The sequence below is a fragment of the Giraffa tippelskirchi genome, chromosome 12 (assembly GCF_054371585.1).
Source record: "Giraffa tippelskirchi isolate mGirTip1 chromosome 12, T2T-mGirTip1v1.2.pri, whole genome shotgun sequence".
Lineage (NCBI taxonomy): Eukaryota > Metazoa > Chordata > Mammalia > Artiodactyla > Giraffidae > Giraffa > Giraffa tippelskirchi.
In genome coordinates this window covers 12,449,501-12,468,498 of record NC_137286.1, presented here as the reverse complement: position 1 = coordinate 12,468,498, position 18,998 = coordinate 12,449,501, and the positions used below count along the sequence as shown (strand labels likewise).

Here is an 18,998-nt window from a genome sequence, read left to right as displayed (position 1 = left end):
ACCTGGCCTTAGGGTGAACTCCCGGGGCAACATGCTGACATTGGCTGGGTTACCTGCTAAGCAGGTGGTGGGTGGTACCCGGATGAGACGCCCAAGAAGCCAAGTATCATCGCCTTTTCCTCCTCCTAAGCCTAATAGTTCCCCAAAGCGATGCCTGTGAGGGGGCTGGCTCTGCCTATGGAGTACACGGATGTATTCCTGGTTTCCCCTCCCTTGGAGTTGGGGGCTCCAGAGGGTGGGGGTGTCAACTAAAAGAGATGCACAAGCACCAATTTGTAGTTGACAAGAGGGATTCTAGTTTTCCTGCAGCAGGGCAGGGCCTCGGGCATGAGGGCTCCTACTCCTCAGGGTGGAACCAAGCTGTGGAGTTCAGCCAGGAGAGGGGCCATCCCCAAGGCCAGAGGTCCTGAGCATTGAAGTCCTCCTACTAACACCCTCCTTCACATAACCCCCGGCATCTTGGCCACCATCAAGAATGCTGCCCCAGACTCCCGGCATCCACCGCACGCTAATCATCTCTGCAATCTCTGTTGGCCTTTGTCTCCTTAACACTTCTCCTCTTCTAAATTGTAAGTAATCTGCTTTGACCCAAGCAATAACACATGCATTTAAGAAACAGAACCCACAAGTCCAATGTACGCCTCACTGGCGGTTAGTATTTGTCTCCCACAAATGCATGGTCCTCCCGGCTTTGGTTCTAACCACATGCCTCCTGTCTGCTGAGCCTTGCTGCCTGTTGGGTGAGGGTGTGTGTGTCTGGTGTGCATTTGTTTGTGTTTGTGCTATTAACTCTCATGCGGGTTTGCTCTGACTGCTCCTAGTTACCCTGTTATCCAGGAAGGACACTCATCAGGAGCTGGTGACCAGTGGAGAGGGACGGGCATACCTGCTTTGGCAGCCCCTCAGAAGGGAAAGGCTCCCCTGCTTCTGTGTGCTGTGTTCAGGAGTGCTTCTATTTCTGGACCCTCCTGGGCTCTGGAGTTAACTGTCAAGCCCCCCAGGGACTCCAGCCCAGAGCATGTTCCTGAAGGTGGCGGGGAAGGTCCAGGGACCAAGGAGATTTGTTCTTCAGCCTCATGAGTGGAAGCAAAGGGTCAGAGAGAGTGGCCTCCCTGCTGGAGGGTGCTGGTTTCACTGGAGACACTGGTCTTGGCCAGCAGCTCCCTGTGCACCCCTCACAAGCAGGCTCCTCTCCTGGGTCTCAGTTGCTTTGTCAGGGCCCATGAGCCAGATCTTTGACCTCGCTGCCTATCGCCTCATGGAGAACAAATTTGGAAGCATACTGTGTGCCAGGTGGAGATAATTCCTCTAAGACAGAGCAGGTAGCTTCACAGGAAGCTTAGAACCAGTGCTCTCTGATACCGCCCAGCATTTTCCCTTTATAATTCCTCTAAGACAGAGCAGGTAGCTTCACAGGAAGCTTAGAACCAGTGCTCTCTGATACCGCCCAGCATTTTCCCTTTAGGGGGCCCTTGTCCATTTGTTAAGTTTTGTCTGAGCCTCTGTAAATGGTGGGGAAGAAAGGTCCCCCTCAGAGTCATTGGTGAGAGGTGGCAGGGACCCAGTCTGCTTTGCAGGTGGGCTGCCCCATGAGGCTTAGGTGAGGAACTGAAAGACCCTTGCATTTAGCCAAGACTGGGCCCCAGAAGAGAGGGTCATCAGTCAGCAGAGGGACTAGCCCTGGAGATGTGCGAGTGGTCCTATAAAAGGGGGACCCTGGGGATCTGTTCAATATTTGTGGGTGGTTCAGACCCAGGTGGTTTGCTCTACTAATGGGAGGATCTGCAGCCAAGCTCCCATGTGGCTACCAGCTGCTGAGACCACAGCCCAAGAAGTCTGCACCTTGGGGGGATGTCAGTCACCCCAGCCCTGGGGTTTTGCCCTGGGGGTTCTCAGCACTGATCATGGCTTTGTGCTCAATATAGTGAAGGAGGAGCCACAGTTCAACAAAAACCCAGTGGTGATGGTGGACGAGGTCATGAGCTCCAGCCCTCCCAAGTTCACCTTCCCAGAGGCGGGCTTACGTGTAATGATCACCAATAAATTTGGGCCCAGGACTCGTCTGCGGATGGCCAGCAGAATCATAATTAATGAGGTAAGTTTCCTTCAAGGCCAGTGAGACCACACGAGCCCGAGGCCTTGGATGGGTTCCAGCACTGCAGGAAGCCCTGGCTTGTCAAGATGCTTCCTGGCGTTGGGCCCGAAGTGTCCTCTGCCAGGCTGGTGTTTATCACCGCACCTGTTGAAGCAAGGAAGCCCAGACGGCATCCACAGGCAGCAAATGATCCTATCGGGAAGGAATTTAAGGCAGGTAGCAATAGAATATCATGTCTACCACGTTCCACTAAATATTTTGTCAAGTACTAGAGAAAGACTAATTGGAGAAAGACTGGTCTGAAGTACAGATTTTTTTTTTTTTAATGTTACTCAGGGCAAAAAAAAAAAAAATGAATACACACCTATTCTCTACGGATAGAGCAACTCTAGAAGAAAACTGAAAAACTATAGAAGCCTTCTGGTTTGTCTCTCTCAGCAGGTGGATCCATCACCTCCTTTGTTATAATGGGAAAGTGAAGTGAAAGTGAAAGTCACTCAATTGTGTCCAACTTTTTGCAACCCCATGGACTATATAGTTCATGGAATTTTCCAGGCCAGAATACCAGAGTGGATAGCTGCTCCCTTCTCCAGGAGATCTTCCCAACCCAGGGATTGAACCCAGGTCTCCCACACTTCAGGCAGATTTTTTACCAGCTGAGCTACCAAGGAAGCCCAAGAATACTGGAGTGGGTAGCCTATCCCTTCTCCAGCGGATCTTCGCAATCCAGGACTGGAACCAGGGTCTCCTGCATTGCAGGTGGATTCTTTACCAGCTGAGCTACCAGTGTTATAACTTTTGTCTCTTTTAATGCAACCTCAAGGTAGCTGCAGATTTTCTTTTTCCGAGGATAATTCTCTCTTGATTCCTATAGAGTCATGATCCCCCTCCCACTGCTACCATTCACACTCCTACTGAGTCATGCCCCACCTCCTTACAATTCTGTCCTTGCACAGCTGTTGCTGAGTCCAAACTTGGTCTGTTCACCACAGGACAGGCCAATTAACCGAGAGACTAGGTATTGAAGCCATGACTAGGACATTATTTGGAAAGCGACTGACCAAGAAGATGGCAGACTAATATCTCAATAGGACAGAGGTGGGGCAGTGGGGTGGGGCGGGGGAGGGAGAGGCGAGGAGTTGAGTAAATAAAAACCTTTATCTTGCAGAAATCTCCTGGAATGGCCAACCTGGGGGAAGAGGGGTGATGTGTTAATCAGAGGGGCGGGCTCCCCTAAGGCAGGCCGTTAGGGAGGGAATGTGTTAATCTCTTCAGGAAGAGGATCAGGGTTCCCTGAAAAGTAGTAGTCACTCAGTCGTGTCCAACTCTTTGCAACCCCATGGATTGTAGCCTGCCAAGCTCCTCTGCTCATGGAACTCTCCAGGCAAGAATACTGGAGCTGGTGGCCATTCCCTTCTCCAGGGGCCCCATTCCCTTCTCCAGGGGATCTTCCTGGCCCAGGGTTCCCTGAAGCAGGTTATTATGTATGGTTATAATAACAAAAGGTGGCGCTAGTGGTAAAGAACCCACCTGCTAATGCTGGAGACAAAAGAAACTCTGGTTGGAAGATCCCCTGGAGGGGAGGCATGGCAACCCTCTCCAGTATTCTTGCCTACAGAATCCCATGGACAGAGGAGCCTGGTGGGCTCCAGGTGAAAAATGTAATTTTTCAAAGGTTAAAGTCAAACAGATCCATCATGGAGTCAGAATTGGTTCTTCCTTGCAACACAGCTATTTTGGGGGGTTTTTTGTCTGTTTTGTTTTGTTTTGACTATAAGGAAGACCTTTCATTTAACCCTTTTTGGGTAGTAAAATATTATTCCTGGGCGTGCATCTCAGATGTAGATCACTTTTCTCTTTTAGGTGGCTAAATGTTGTGGACATGTTTGTAGGAAAAAAAGTTTTAGATTTCCACCCAATCCTAGACTTCATGATTTAGGAGTCCCTGCCTAAAACCAATAGGAAGCCAGTTAATGGTCAATTCCTCTTTCTTTTGGAAAAATAACATGCTTCCATTTTAAGTAATAATGACTTTTTTGCCCATCTTTTTGCTTCCAGTAACCACAAGGATTAAGTGTTAGGCACACAGTTACGGAGTATTGCCTTGGGGGCATGTGTACTGACTCTTGGTTTCCTGCTGGTGTAACTGGGAAGGAGATATGTGTCAATGTGTGATGATTATTACCCACAAGGCTTTAATCCTAAAGCATAAATATTTTTAACGGAGAGCCAGATAAAGATAAGCTGTGCAAAGGCAAACAGATTTTCAGAAACATGGAAACCTGTTAATTTCTTGGTATGTGGTTTCTGCCTCTCTCCAGTTTAGTAGAAACCCACTGACTTGGCTTCTGCTTGGATGGAAAGAAGGCAGACTTGGTCAACAGCTATAAGGAAATAGGGGAGGGAAGAGGTCTGATTGGTTCAGAGGACACCCATTACACATGGCGAAAGATGTGGACAGCAGAAGCCTTCCAAATGGCTACTAACCCTATAAGATGCTCAAATGGAAAAGGAAATGCAAATTAAAACCACAATTAGATTCCACCACACATCCACCAGAATGACTAAAATGGGAAGAATTGACAATATCAAGCATTGACAAGGATGGAAAGCAACTGAAATTATAATCCGTTTCTGGTACAAGTGTGAAATGGTTCAACTTACACTTAGACCTTACGATCTCACAGTCCCACTTCTAGATAAATACCCCAGAGAAATGAGTGCATATGTCCACAAAAAGGCATGGTCATGGGATTCTTCCTGATAACCAAAAAGAGGAAATAACCCAAATGCCCATCAAGTGGCAAAGGACATACTGTGTGTTATTCAAACAGTGGAGTACTATACACCCCTGGGAAATAACAAACTACTGATTGATGCAACACGATGGATGAACCTCACAGATATTAGGCTGAGTGAGAGAAGCCAAATATAAAATAATATGTACTCTCTGAATCCATTTATAGGAAATTCAAGTTCAGGAAAAACTTAATTGATGTGTATAAAAGTCAGCATGGGGTTACCTTAATTACTTCTGGAGAGAGGGGACCCTTAGTGAGTTGTCTGAGAGGATGGAAATGTTCTACATCTTAATATGAACCATCACTGGACCATTGTGCACAATGCAAATGCAATTTTTGCATGATATACCTGAAATAAGATTTTTTAACTATGCAAAGCCTCTCCTGTGAACGTCTTCTGGTGGTTTATGACCATCCACCAGGAAAGTCAGAATGACTGCTTTTATCTGGTGTCATGGGCTAGTTTGTCAGGTTGACACTAAGAAGAAACCCTGGGCTCTGACCAATACCTTTGCTGATACTGGTCCGAGTGGAAATGAGCAAACTTAGCTGGATGCTGAGGTCCTGGAGCCATTTCTCAGGCAAACTCGAAGCCAGGGGTGTTGTTCTAGAAACCCTTAAGTGCCACCTGCCGTGAGGAACCAAGCAACAGGGTGCAGCTTTGTCACACACCTGGTTGTCTGTCTTGCCTCCTGTCCACACAGAGGCAGAGGCTGATCAACTCGGCCAACGGTGTGAGCAGCAAGCCGCTTCAGAACGGGAGACACGAGAGCATCGAGAACGGGAACGTGCCGGTGGAAAACCTGGAAGAGCCACAGCGGGACCAAGAGCCCCCGCCGCAGCCCCCGCAGCCTCCCCAGGAGCCAGAGCCCGTGGAGGCCGCTTTCCTGTCCCCCTTCTCCATGCCTGGTGAGTCCTGGGGGCCAGGGCTCTTGGGCCACACTGCTGGGGGCTCCGCAGGTCCAAGCCTGGGTCTTCAGGATAGAGAACTGGACCCAGGAGGGCAAGGGAAGCTGGTGTGAGGATCCAACGTTAAGTCACTCGATGAACACCTCCTCGGTGCTGAACTGTGGTTTAGAGCCACTGTAGGAGGCAGGTACTGCCCAGGGTTAGGGAGCCTGGGGTGCCAGGCAGCTGGCCAAGTGGAGGCCTGGGAAGTGCCCCAGTAACCCCTGGTAACCACACTCAAATGCCCAGGGCAGCAGGGCTTTCTCATGCAGTAAGAAAAAGCAAGCACATACGTTATTTTTATGGACATGCTCAGACTCTCCAGCCCTTCCAGTGTGGGCAGGCCATTTTGCCCATGTGTTGCATATTTGCTGGGACAGGATATGCTAAAGCCACACATGATCTTTAGACAGTTACACCTATGTGTTTGACGATAACTCCTACCTATAAATAAGTTAGAGCAGATGTGGCTCTGCCCCAGGCCTGAGTGTTCTCCCATCTCATTGGATGGGCCCGGTGTCATTTGACTGCCAGCTCCTCGCTGACCTCACCTCTGCTCAGCCACACTGGCCTCCTCACTGTCCTCAGAAAGTAGCAGGTATGCTCCTGCCCAGGACCTTTGCACTTGCCCTTTGCTGAAATGCGCTTGTTCTGCTCCCTGTATCACTCACTTCCTTACCTTCCTCGGCCTCTGCTTAAATGTCACCTCAGTCTGGCCTTCTCTGACCACCCTAATTTAAGTATTTTGCATATGCATCTTTTATCTTGTGTGTCTCCCCAGCTAAAATATCAGCTCCGTGCTGGCAGGTATCTTTGTCTATTTCATTCACTCTTGTATCCCCAGTGCCCAAGCCTGACACATAGTAGGTGCTTAGTAGATGTCCATCAAGTGAATGATTTCAGGAATTTGTGTGTGAGAGGATTCCCAGACACACCCAGTCTGTCTTCATCTTTAGCCAAACTTCTCTACAGTCCATGATGGGAAATGAAGGCCTGAACTCTTTGGCCCCATCTCGGAGGTTTTTTATTGGTATCCTGCCATCCTCAGAGGGAGCAGAATTTCAAGATTTTCAAGTCCAAAACTTGATGTTTTTCCAAAAAGATGTCTGTGTTTAACAACAGGCTCACAGATGGCACCTGATTTGGGAGATGGCTTGGGGTGGAGAGAGGAGAGGAGAGGCAGTATGGTCCCAGGGAGGGATTCAGGCATGGTCCAGGAAACAGCCTACCTTGCTGGGGGTTCAGACTGAGAAGAAGCTACCCTTCGGGGGTTCTGTTCTCCAGCCCCAGGAGGTGGATGGAATCCCCATTTTACAGATGTGCGGCCTGACAGGGTCATCACACCACCCCCTACTGCCACTTCATCTGGATGCTGTTCCTGACACCGCTTATTGTCCAGGGCTCTGCAGGAAACCAGGGAAGAAACCTGCCCTTTGGGGCAGCTGCTGCCCTGTAAAGGGAGGCAGCCTCATGTTAAGGGCAACTCATCTTTCCATTTCCTTGAAGCTTTGAGTTTGGCAGGACTGCATTGGGTGGTCCCCGGGGCCAACCACTCCCTCCTCTCGTCCTGGTGCCAGGATCTGATGCTCCTTAGAGAAGTGGCTAGTGGGAAACCGGGTCTAGCTCCCTGCAGGGACTTTGGGCAGGTCACGTCCTGAGGTGAGGAGCTCAGAATGCTGTTCTCTTGCCAGGGCTGAGACCAGATCACTCCCAGGTTCTCTGCGCCCACAAATCCTTTCCCAGGGAGCTCCGCCTTTCCTGGCGGGTGGGAACTTCCTGTTGAAGTTGGTTCCACATTCCTCTTCAAGCCAGAGGCTCTGGGACATTCCCCTGGGCTGGCCCGCGGCAGAGCTTCCGCCCAGGGCTCGCCTCTGGAATGGGCCGGGGCTTCCTGTGTCCCTGCGGAAGCTCCCTTTGTGTTCCTGCGGAAGTGTTTCCAGGTGGCGCCCTGGGAAACCGCAAGTGCTTCCTCTCCATCTCCTCTAACCTCAATGCGAGAAGCGGGGGCGGGGGACCGGGGTTGTGTGGCTGCTGCCTGTTTAGGTGTGTCCAGCGGCCAAGGGAAATTGAGGCCAGTGTGGACAGGGGTTCACAGGAATGTGGAGCCAGTCAGCGGGACCCAGCACCTGTGAGAAATTCTGCATAGCCAGCTGCAGGTCCTCTGTCCACCCACTCATCCTCGTCATCTTTTCAGCTCACCTCTGGTTGTGGCTCAGTGGTAAAGACTCCGCCTGCAGTGCAAGAGGCTTGCAGAAGACATGGGTTCGATCTCTGGGTTGGGAAGATGCCCTGGAGAAGGAAATTGCAACCCACTCCAGTATTCTTGCTTGGGAAACCCCATGGACAGAGGAGCCTGGTGGGCAACAGTCCATGGAGTTGCAAAGAGCTGGACACCACCAAGCGACTGAACAACTGATTGTGGCATCACAATGATCTGGGACCGTGGGGAGGCCCTGAGGGGCTTTAGGGGTGGGTGGAGCTAGTGTTGCCCTAAACTGGGGCCCAGGAAGAAAGCTGGGACCAGGGGAGGCATAAGGGGCAGGGCGCTGGGAAGAGGGGAGGATCTGTTCCACTCAGAACTAGCGTGGCTGCAGGTATCAAGGCACGAGCCCAGGCTGTCTGGTGTGCAGCTCTTCTGTGTGGTTGGGGACAGGCTGGGAGGCAGGTACTGGAGGCTAAAAGTCCTGGGTTGGAATCTTGGTTCTACTACTCACCAGCTCTGTGACTCTGGGCAAGCTGTTTCATCTCCTAAACCTCAGTTCCTCATCCACGAAATGGGATGAAGGCATCCTCTGTAAGCAGTACATAGGTTTTTATTCACCTCTTCTGTGCGCTGTGTGACACGCGGGTGCTCAGTAAATGTTCATTTGGATGACATGCATGCATGTTAAGTCACTTCAGTCACGTCCAGCTCTTTGCGACCCTATGGATTGTAGCCCACCAAGCCCCTCTGTCCATGGGATTCTCCAAGCAAGAATACTGGAGTGGGTTGTCATTTCCTACTGCAAGGGATTTTCCCAACCCAGAGATCAAACCGGTGTCTACTATGTCTCCTGCAATGGTAGGTAGGTTCTTTATCACTAGGGCCACCTGGGATGACAACATGCTTTAATCGCATGGTTTCTTTACACCCAGCTTCTCATGCTCTCTCCTGCTTGGAGCATAAACTATATTCTAGAAAGTTCACGGGAGTCAGAATCCCTGGAGGTCTGGCACTGTGGTCATTCCCAGAGTCAGGAAGAGGGAACTGGTATCTTCTATGCTATCCACCTGTTTTGTGCTAGGCCCTGGGCTTCAGGTACTTTGCAGACAAGATGATTATTTCAGTCAGTAAATATTTAGGTACCAGACTCTTGTGGGCCTTGGTGATCCAGGTAGAAACAGGACACCTATGGACTCTGGGAGCTTCCGGGCATGCGGGTTAAATCTGAGCAGATGATCACACAATACATTTTATGTATCATCTCCTGCCCTCACCACACAGCTGAAGAGTGGAGTGGTGGAAATGCCAGCCCGTGGCCCCTGGGCTCTGCCCACCCATGTGAGTTGTCACTGGGCTTGTAGACCAGAGCCCAAGGGCACCCAGCCATAGCCTGGCTCCGGGGCCCACCCAGTCTGATGCTGGATTTACATCTGTACCTGGTGCAGCTGTGCTCTTCCCACTTGAGACCACAGAGGCTGGTAACTGGGCCTCCTGGGCCAGCTGTTGGCTGGGGAAGAGGAAAAGGGGAAGGAACTCTTTCTCCCACGGGAACTGTGGTCTGCAGCGCAGGCATTGCCCTGCAATGGCCAGCCAGTGACCCTGAGTCCCAGTCTAGCTGGGGAAAACCCTTAATACATACTGTTTGTGGCTGATGTACCGTTTTGGACATTCTCCTGCCCCACGGGCCACACCCTTGCCCTCCAACTGGACTCCTCCTGCTCCTGTAAGGGTAAGGAAATCACATCTTGTGTCCTGTATGCTGGCCCTTGTGTCCATCATTATTATAAGTGGCCGCACCTATTGGGGTCTTGTTGTGTGTCAGGCACTGAATGAAAAATGGGGAATTCTTACAGGGCTCTTCTGGGGCTTCTGTGCGCCATGTCCTGTTCTAAGAGCTTTACATGTATTCCCTCATTTAATTCTCACGACAACATGTAAGGTGGGGACTATGATCATTTCCAGTTTATGGAGAAGGAAAGGGAAGCACAGAGAGGTTGCCCACAGTCACCCAGCTACTAAGTGGAAAACAAGGGTTTCCAACCTGGGTGGCCCAGGCTAACCACTGTCTCTTTGTACTGTGCATTTTCATTCCATCCTTGTAGCTATCTTGAGAAGGAGGCATTGCCATTATTCCCATTTTACAGAGAGGGAAACTGAGGCTTTGAGAGGCTGTGGGACTTGTCGAGTCACACAGCTATTATGTGGGGAGCCACCCTTCCACCCTGCCTCCTGAGTTATAAACGCCATCCCTGGCCAGTCCAGTCAGGAGCAGAAATCTAGGTCCCTGGAGGTTCTTGAACCGTGTGTGTATGTCAGTCAGTCATGTCTGACTCTTTGTGACCCCATGGACTGTAAGCCACCAGGCTCCTCTGTCCATGGAATTTTCCAGTCAAGAATACAGGAGTAGATATTTCCTTCCCCAGGGGATCTTCCTGACCCAGGGATCAAACCCAGGTCTCCTGCATTGCAGGCAGATTCTTTACCATTTGAGCCACCAAGAAAGCCCTTGAACGGTAACAGAAGGTAAAGTTTACTAAGCGCTTCCTGTGGACTGGACAGGGTGGTTCACACATGCACTCATTAAGTCCTCAGGACCACCCTGGAGGGTAGGTACTGTTGTTATCCCCATTTCCCAGGTGAAGAAGCTGAGACTCAGAGAGGTGTAGTTGCCCACGATCACACAGGAAGAAGGGACAGCACCCCACCGGCATTTTCACCCCAGACATGCTTAAGGGACAATACTGTGGCCAACCAGCGGATTCTTCTGCATCCTTCCTGTGGAGTCCTTAAGAAAATGCTTGTCTCTGTCCATGGTGTCTTCTAGCTGGTACACAGGTGCCAAGGAACTTGTCTGTGTTAAGAAACCGTGTTAAATTGAGTTGAATTATAGGCCTTTGGGGACCTGGCATGCTCTCTTCAGTCCTCGGACGACACAGCTCAACATTTTCTTCATCAGAAAACTCAGCACAAGCCATCTGAAGATTTCAGGAAGTTTCTAGGATGTCTCCTCCCCACCCCACCCCCATCTTCCTCTGTCCTAGACGGAACTAGAGAGCCGGGCTGGCTGGGAGAAGTGGGGTCTGCTTAGTCTCTCTGAGCCCAGTAAGGGGGACTGCAGAAATGGAGCTCTAGAAAACTCTGTGCCCTGCTCTTTCCTCTCAGCCACTCGGCATGGCTGGGAACACAGAGGAGAGGCTGCTGGTGCCCTGGGCTCACGTACATGTGAAATTCCACCCCCAATTTCCGTCTGCTCCAGGCCCGCAGAGGCACACAGCGCTTCACGGTAAAAATGATTTGTTCTTGCCTGGGTCGTGGGAGCTGCCAGAGAAATCACACAGTCGGTAGACTGTCTCGTAAGTCAAGGTCAGGATTTCAAAGAAGTGACCTTGTCAGTCACTGTGGAGCCCTGAGGCGTCAACTCACACCTAATTAGAACAAACACTGGCTGAGCACTGTAATTTCTTAATATAACAGCTTTATTAAAGAGTAATTTACTTACCGTAATAGTCACACCTTTGAAGTACACAGTTGAGTGGTTTTTCGTCTACTCACAAACTTGTGCAACCATTACCACAATCGGTTTTCTTTAGCACCCCCAAAGGAGCCCTCTACCTGCTAGCAATTATTCCCCATCCTCCCGCTGTCTCCTGGCAACTGCTACTCTACTTTGTCTCTTTGGGTTTATCTATTCTGGATGTTTTATATGAATGGAATCATTTAATGAGTGCCCTTTTGTGTCTGCCTTCTTTGTTGCTATTGTTCAGCTGCTAAGTCATGTCCGACTCTTTGCAACCCCGTGGACCACAGCACACCAGGCTTCCCTGTCCTTCACTGTCTCCCAGAGTCTGCCTTCTTAGCATGATGTTTTCAAGATTCTTCCACATTGTGGCATGTGTTGGTCCTTCGTTTCTTTTTCATAACTGAATAATATTCCACTGTATGGATGTGCCACATTTCTCCATCTGTGGATTAACATTTGGATTATTTCTGCTTTTTGGTGATAAGTGGTTTATAAAAACAGCTGCTAAAGCATAATAGAGAAAAAGGGTTTTTTTTGGGGGGGGGGTTGTTTTTAGCCTAAATGAAAGCAATATTCCTCTGAATTCCCTGTGGTTAACAACAGATGGTCTCTGAATACTATGGTTAAAACTGATCTGGGGGATTTTATACCAGCCTTCTTGTATTCCAAAGCAGAAAACTGAGGGGCCAGGGCTTGCCCAGGGGTCAGTATTGACCAGATGGAGCCATGCATCTGGGCCACCTGCCGTGGAATCTACTCTGTGATCACCCCATAGCCAGACCAGCATAGTCCAAACTGGGAGGTGGGAGGTGAAGGGGCTCAGGACCTGTCGTGGGCTGTGCATGTGCTGGTGGCCTAAAATGTCTGTGGATGTTGGCAACAGCAGCCCACATGAGCTTCCTTTGAGATAAAAGGGGACCTTTGTTATCATAAGGATATAGGGGTGTGTTGTGGATCCCACGAACAGTTGGACTCACCCAGGGGCTGGACTCAGTACCTCCATGCGTGTTGAGGCTCTTCCCAGCTCTTGTCTTCCCTTCACGTGCCTGCCTGTGTCATTCTGCTCCTTGGCTGTAGACTGGCTTTTCTCAAATCCACTGTCAGAGCCCATGGCAGACCGTGGCCTCCCACTGGCCCCAGACTGACTTCTGCTATTTCCTGCCTCCGTCACTTGGTTGCCTAGTGTGGCATCTGAATTCCAGAGTCGTAAGAGGGAGTCCAGATGTCAGGGGTCCACCCCTGGTCAGTAGCCATGCTGGCCAGCCTGGCTTTGGTGGCCCCTGGGAGGGTTGTTCGAAGAGAAGAGATGCTGAGCACACATGCCCGCACCCCTTGTAGGTCTATGACAGGTGCCTCGGGCATTATCAGAAGATGATGGAAGCTGATTGCTGATGTGGGAGAAATAGACATTGATAGACCTAGTAGGTGGGTCCCTTATGCAGTGGTGGGAAGGACACTCCAGGCTGGGTACCAGCAATGACTCCCGCTGAACTGGCTGCCACCACCTCTCCCAGAATCAAGGAGTGCTGAAATGTTCAAGAACTCACTGTCAGAGTCATGACCCAGGGACCAGGAGGCCACTGCCACAGCTGTGCTGCCACCAGCAGCTGCCACTGGGCTGCTGGTCAGGCCTGAGAAGGCATCCCTGGTGCCCACTCAGCTAGCTCCTGGGTAGGAATGCACCACTGTTGCCGAAACAGCATCCCCAGAGGCCAGTTTCGCAGCAGTGCATCGAAAGCAGCAGAAAGGTGGCCCAGCCCCTTCTCAGTCTGTTTTTCAAAATAAGGAGCCCAATTTGAGTCTAGAATTTCAACTACAAGGGAGTCTGGGAAGTGCCTCTATGGACACCCTAGGAGGAGGTTGGCGTGGGGGCTGCTGAGGGCCGGCTCAGCGTGTCCAGTCCCGTGGGAGCTACAGGGACACCTGGAGAAAAGCAGTGAAACTAATCTTTGCTGATGACTTAGACCAGAGCAGACCTGGTGAGGGGCTCATGTGGCTTCCATTCACATAGTGAGGCAGAGGAGGGGGCTGGGCCCTGACCTATAGCTTGGCAGACTCATTTTTCATGGAGCTTGGGCCATACACAGCTTATATTTGGTGCTTATAGTCTGCACACAGCCCTGCTGCGTGTCTGGTGTGGTCCCCATTTCCCAGGTAACTGCACACAGGTTAATAAGGGCCTCAGGCAGGGCTGGTACCCCAGGTCTGCCTGACCCCTGAGGGCTGTCCTTGGCCTGGTCCCAGTGTTGACTTTGGCCAGGAGGGCCCTCTGCCAGGCTGGAGTGTGTGCTCTGGAATACAGGGGCAGCAGGAAGGAAGAGGAGGAGGCAGCCAGCTGCTGGGTCTATGTGGTTTGTAAGCACTGGGAACCCACAGCCCTGCCCTGGATGTTTAAGGTGAGAAGGCCTGCCACTGGCAGGAGGCCCAGCAACCATTCCTGGCTCTTATTTCACTCCCAAGGCCTCCAGACTCAAGGTACAACCTTCAGGGGCAGGACGGTCAGCTTCGTACTTCTGGCCTTTCGTTTGTTTCCCCATAGAGCCTTGGGGTGGGGGAGATGGAGGAAGTTATCACATCACAGCTGAGGATGGACGGGGTGGCTCAGAGAGGTAGGAGGTCCACCCACTGCCACACAGTCACGAGTGACAGAGGACAGACAGCTCTTTGGCCCCAAGCCTTGAGGTTCCTGCAGTGGAGTGCAGAGCTGGTCATAGCTTGGGGTCATCTTTAGAACAAGCGAGGTGACTCACCGACCTCAGCTCTGAGACCCACTTACATCCCATCCCGGAGCTGGACTTGGTGGCGGCTGTGGGCATGGATGCAGAGCTGGGGGAAGGGTCTCTGGGGTCTGCGCCTGCTGAGGGAACTTTGGGCCTGGCTTCTGTGTTGCCCGGGGGGTCCTGCCATATTTTTTTAAAAAAAGAAGTTGGACCCTTAATTCACACCACATATGAAACTTAATGTAGTAGCTAAAAATATGAAACTCTTAGAAAACATAGGTGTACATATTTGTGACCATGGTTTCTTATATATATCAAAAGCAGAAGTAACCAAAAAATGAAAATTAAAAAACAGACTTCATCAGAATTAAAACCTTATGGGATTTATGGGATCTGTGATGTAAATGGAAAAACTCCTGGAATGGGAGAAAATATTTGTAAATTATATTTCTGATAGGGATCTAGTATCTGGAATATATAGTTCTATATATAGAGCTATAGAACTCTTAGAACTCAACAGTAAAAAGACAACCCAGCCTTTAAAATGGGCAAAGGATTTGAATCAACAGTTCTCCCAAGATTTATAAATAGTCAATAAATCCATGAAAGATGCTCACCATTATTAGTCATCAGGGGAATGCAAATCAAAACCACGGTGTGATACCACTCATCACTCAGTAGAATGGCTATAATTGAGAGAGACAACACTAATATGTTGGCAAGGATGTGGGTATATTGGAAACCTCACGTACTGCTAATGGGAATGTAAAATGGGGCAGCATCTTGGAAACCAGGCTGGTAGGCTTTCAGAAGGTTAAATGTAAAGTCACTGTTGTGTTGTTGTTTAGTCACTCAGTTGTGTCCTAACTCTTCGCGACCCAGCGGACTGCAGCATGCCAGGCTTCCCTGTCCTTCACTGTCTCCCCATAGTTTGCTCAAACTCATGTCCATACTGCACCATACTCTATGGTGCATCAATTCTAGTTATAACTCCTAGTTATGTATGCAAGAGAAATGAAAACATATGTCCACAGAAAAACTTGTACATACATATTCATAAGGGCATTATTCATAGTAGCGTAAAAGTAGAAATAATCCAAATATCCAAGTGATGAACAGGTTAAACAAAATATAATATATTCATATAATGGAATATTATTTGGCCATAAAAGGGAATGAGACACTGTTCATGCTACAACATGGATGAACTTTGAAAAACATTCTGCTAAGTAAAAGAAGCCAGGCATGAAAGGCCACATATTATGATTCCAGGTATATAGAATGTCCAGAATAGGCAAATCTGCAGAGACAGGGTAGATCATTCATAGAGCTTGAGAGGAAGAGAAATGGGGTATATTGGTAATAGGGAGGGGGTTTCTTTTCAGGGTCCTGAAAATCTTCTGGAATTATATAGCTTTCTAATATACTAAAACCACCTAATCATACACTTTAAAAGTGGTGAATTTTATGATATCTTTGTTATCTCAGTTTTTAAATGGAGTCAGTCTAGAATGGTGTTTCTCAAGCTGGATAAGCAGCATCAGTAGCACCAGGGAACTTGTTACAAAAGCAAATTTTCGATCCACCTCCCTCCCCCAACTCCAAAGCTGCCCAATCATTAGCTCCAGGGGATTCTGATTTATAATCCAGTTTGAGAACCATGATCTTAGACCTGTGCTCTTGTGTAAACACTCCTAGTTTAGGGTCCACGAATACCTACTTCATCCAGTAGCACACACCCCCTCATACCACAAGTTAACCACTCTAGGTAGTTAATTGTCCACATTATTTTGTTTGAAGTTTTTCATTAGCAACTGAATCTGTTCTTAATTTTTTGCACCAGTATGATTAGCCATCTGTTTTGTTAGAGTTCATTTGTAAACATTTTTTTCACATAATTAAATTGTGATTTCCTGCTTCAAAAAAGAAATCTAAGAGGGAAAGAAACACCAGCAGCTCTTCTTTCTCTTGCTTATGTTTGCATATCAGAGTCCACAGTGGCCGTCTCTCAGATGTCCTTGACATTGCACTTGAAGGATGGCAGTTGGCGGTGGGTGGGAGGGGCTCATTGTGGTGTCAGAGGAGTGTCCCTCAGGATAAACACTGTCACCCCATAGCCCCCCAAATGTGTATCGCTTCGCCCCATGAATTAGTCTAGGCTTGATGTTAGAGAAATCCAACTCAGGTGGTTTTAAGCCAAAGGACCCACAGTGGCAGATTCACCGGGAGAATCTACCTTCAGGCAAAGCTTGACATTGGGCTCAAGTGGTTACAAGACCCTGTCCATCTCTCACCAAGGCTTTCCCCTGCAGTGGCCTCATCCGCAGGTAGCTTGCAAAGATGACCACCAGCCGTCTAGGCTTATATCCCATTGGGTTAACCCAGTGTACATACAAGTGGTGCCTCTGGCTGATTAAAGATTGCATTGGGCTACATGTAATAGAAATTTTAAGTGACAAAGCCTTCCCCTCAAGGGATTTATTTTTAATCACATAATAAATCCTGAGATTAGGAAGTCTTGTAGCCCTCTTATACCATCGATGTTCCATTTCTGTTCCTCCATCCTTAGCAGGTGACTTTTGTCTTCAAGTTTGCCAAGTGGCTCCTGTGGCTTATATGTTCATGTTCCAGGCAGGAACAAGGAGGAAGAATAAAGGACAAGAGGTGTGTCAATAAACTGTCTTATCAGGAAGATAGTCACATTTCTGGAAACCCCACCACATAGACATCTACTTGTATCTCATTGTCCAGAACTGTCTGTGGCCACTCCTTCCTGCCAGGAAGACTAGGAAATTAAGGTTTTTAGCTGGGAACCTACTATCCAAAGCAAAATAAGATTCTGTTAATAAGGAGGAAGGGATAATGGATATTATAGACAGTGATACCCAGCAAAATCCACACATAGGTCTCTAAATGTGTTGTCCACTCAAGCCCAAACCTATGTAAGCCACTCAAAGGCAAGGGTTGTTGACTTGTCCACTGGTAGATTCTCAGAACCTAGAATAGTGCCTAGCACAGAGAATGAACATGCTAAGTATTTATGGAATGCACAATTAGCCAAGCTTGACTCGCACATCCCACCCATAGAGCTAGGAAGTAGTCAGCCCTCCAAACCACAATGATGTGGCATGAAGGATCAGTTCCCTAAAAAATAATTAGCTTGCTGTTACCAGTAAGGGGGAATGGATGCTGGGGAGACAAGAACGATAAATGCCCAGCACAACCAAGCATTGCTCCAGCTAGCCAGTTCTTAGAGATAGCAAACTACCCATCCACAACTACACTTTTCATATGCAGACTAACCAAGCCTGAGCCCAATATTCTGAATCACCGGCTTGCATCTGGCTCTCATACGCCAGGAGGCTCTGTTGCCTGGTGCTGATCAACCAGGGTCCCATCTGGCTCTCTCACTGCAGGAGGCTCTATTCCCTTGCCCTGACAACCCAGAGTCAAGTACCAAATAACTAGAGACAGCCCCGTCCCCGAGAACCTCCTGAGATTGTTCAAACAAGCCAATCCTAAGCCTGCTCACCCTGCCTTGCATTTGCTCCTGGAAACCGCAGTAATCATTTCCATATCTGGTGTCTTACAATGCCTGATTAAACAATGGAGAAGCTGGGGGGTAGGGGGAAGAGGCACAGCATGATCACTGTGAATGTTCTCCACGCTTGGACCAACGCCCACAGTAATAAATATCTTGTGCACGTGCACACACACACATACATGGCTATCTATAAAAAGGAAACAGAAGTCTTCAGAGTAATATTTAACTCACTATATATCATAGCTATAATATGTTTTTTCTTTTTAGGGGAATACTAGATGCCACCCACTTAATTGATTTCACAATCCCATCCACTAATGGGTTTCATCCAACAGTTGAAAAATAGCCATAGAACAGTTCTAATGGAGCATGGTCTCTTAGTAAGCAACTGAAGGCCTTGAGGCTTGCTAGCTGGGTGGGGCCAGATCAGATGTCCAAACCAAATGTGAAATCCATACTAGGCAAACTGACATCAGATGCAATTTGGTGCCTGTGAAAATAAGAAATTATCCTCCTGCTGTGGCATGTATATGTACCTGCCAAGACAATCCTAAGCATGTAAGTGTCCAGGTTTACAATTCCCCAAATCCTTCCCTCATATGCAGGGTTTTAGGTCATTTATGGGGATGCCCTCCTTCTCTGGCAGCCTGGATGAGTTGGGATGTGGGTTGAAATTTTGGAGAAACTAATCAGGAAAACTTTCTGCTGTTTGTGCAAGGATTACAAAATACAGAAAGGTGTATGTAGAGGAAGATCTGGGAAGACAGATGTTTTTCTAGGGTAGCATCTAGAATGAATTTGCTGATTTCTAGCTAACTGTATTTTCTTGATTCATAAACAGGCTGGGTGTTTTTTCTTAGCAAATACGATTTTAGTGACTTAGGAAGATTCAAGAACAGGTATTCAGAGCTGAAACTGCTATTGCCAGCCTACTTTGCAATTTCTTTTTTATTGAGCTATAATTTATCAACCATAAAATTCATACTTACAATGTATAGAAGTCAATGTTTTTTTAGTATGTTCACAAAGTTGTGCAACATCACCACCATATAATTTTTTTATCGTTTATTTATTTTTGGCTATACTGGGTCGTCCCTGCTGCACAGGCCCTGCATTGGCAGACTCCTATCCACTGTACCACCAGGGAATTCCTGGCTTCTTTCATTT

General features: G+C 48.6%; 1 protein-coding gene and 1 long non-coding RNA gene across 4 annotated transcripts in view; one reads left to right on the top strand and one right to left on the bottom strand.

Annotated features, from left to right (window-relative positions):
* Positions 1-18,998, top strand: part of SLC24A4 (solute carrier family 24 member 4) — a 177,484-nt gene that overhangs the window by 140,991 nt on the left and 17,495 nt on the right. For all 3 annotated transcript variants that reach the window (XM_081548183.1, XM_081548182.1, XM_081548184.1), the window contains 2 exons: positions 1,926-2,095; positions 5,601-5,805. In XM_081548183.1, the coding sequence (XP_081404309.1) occupies positions 1,926-2,095; positions 5,601-5,805 (375 nt within the window). The remainder of the gene's footprint in view (positions 1-1,925; positions 2,096-5,600; positions 5,806-18,998) is intronic.
* LOC145528955 (uncharacterized) lies at positions 2,064-8,189 on the bottom strand. Its single transcript, XR_014070813.1, has 3 exons — positions 8,044-8,189; positions 4,768-7,294; positions 2,064-2,287 (listed from the first exon to the last, which is right to left on the bottom strand). It is a non-coding gene; the product is annotated as an uncharacterized LOC145528955 (long non-coding RNA).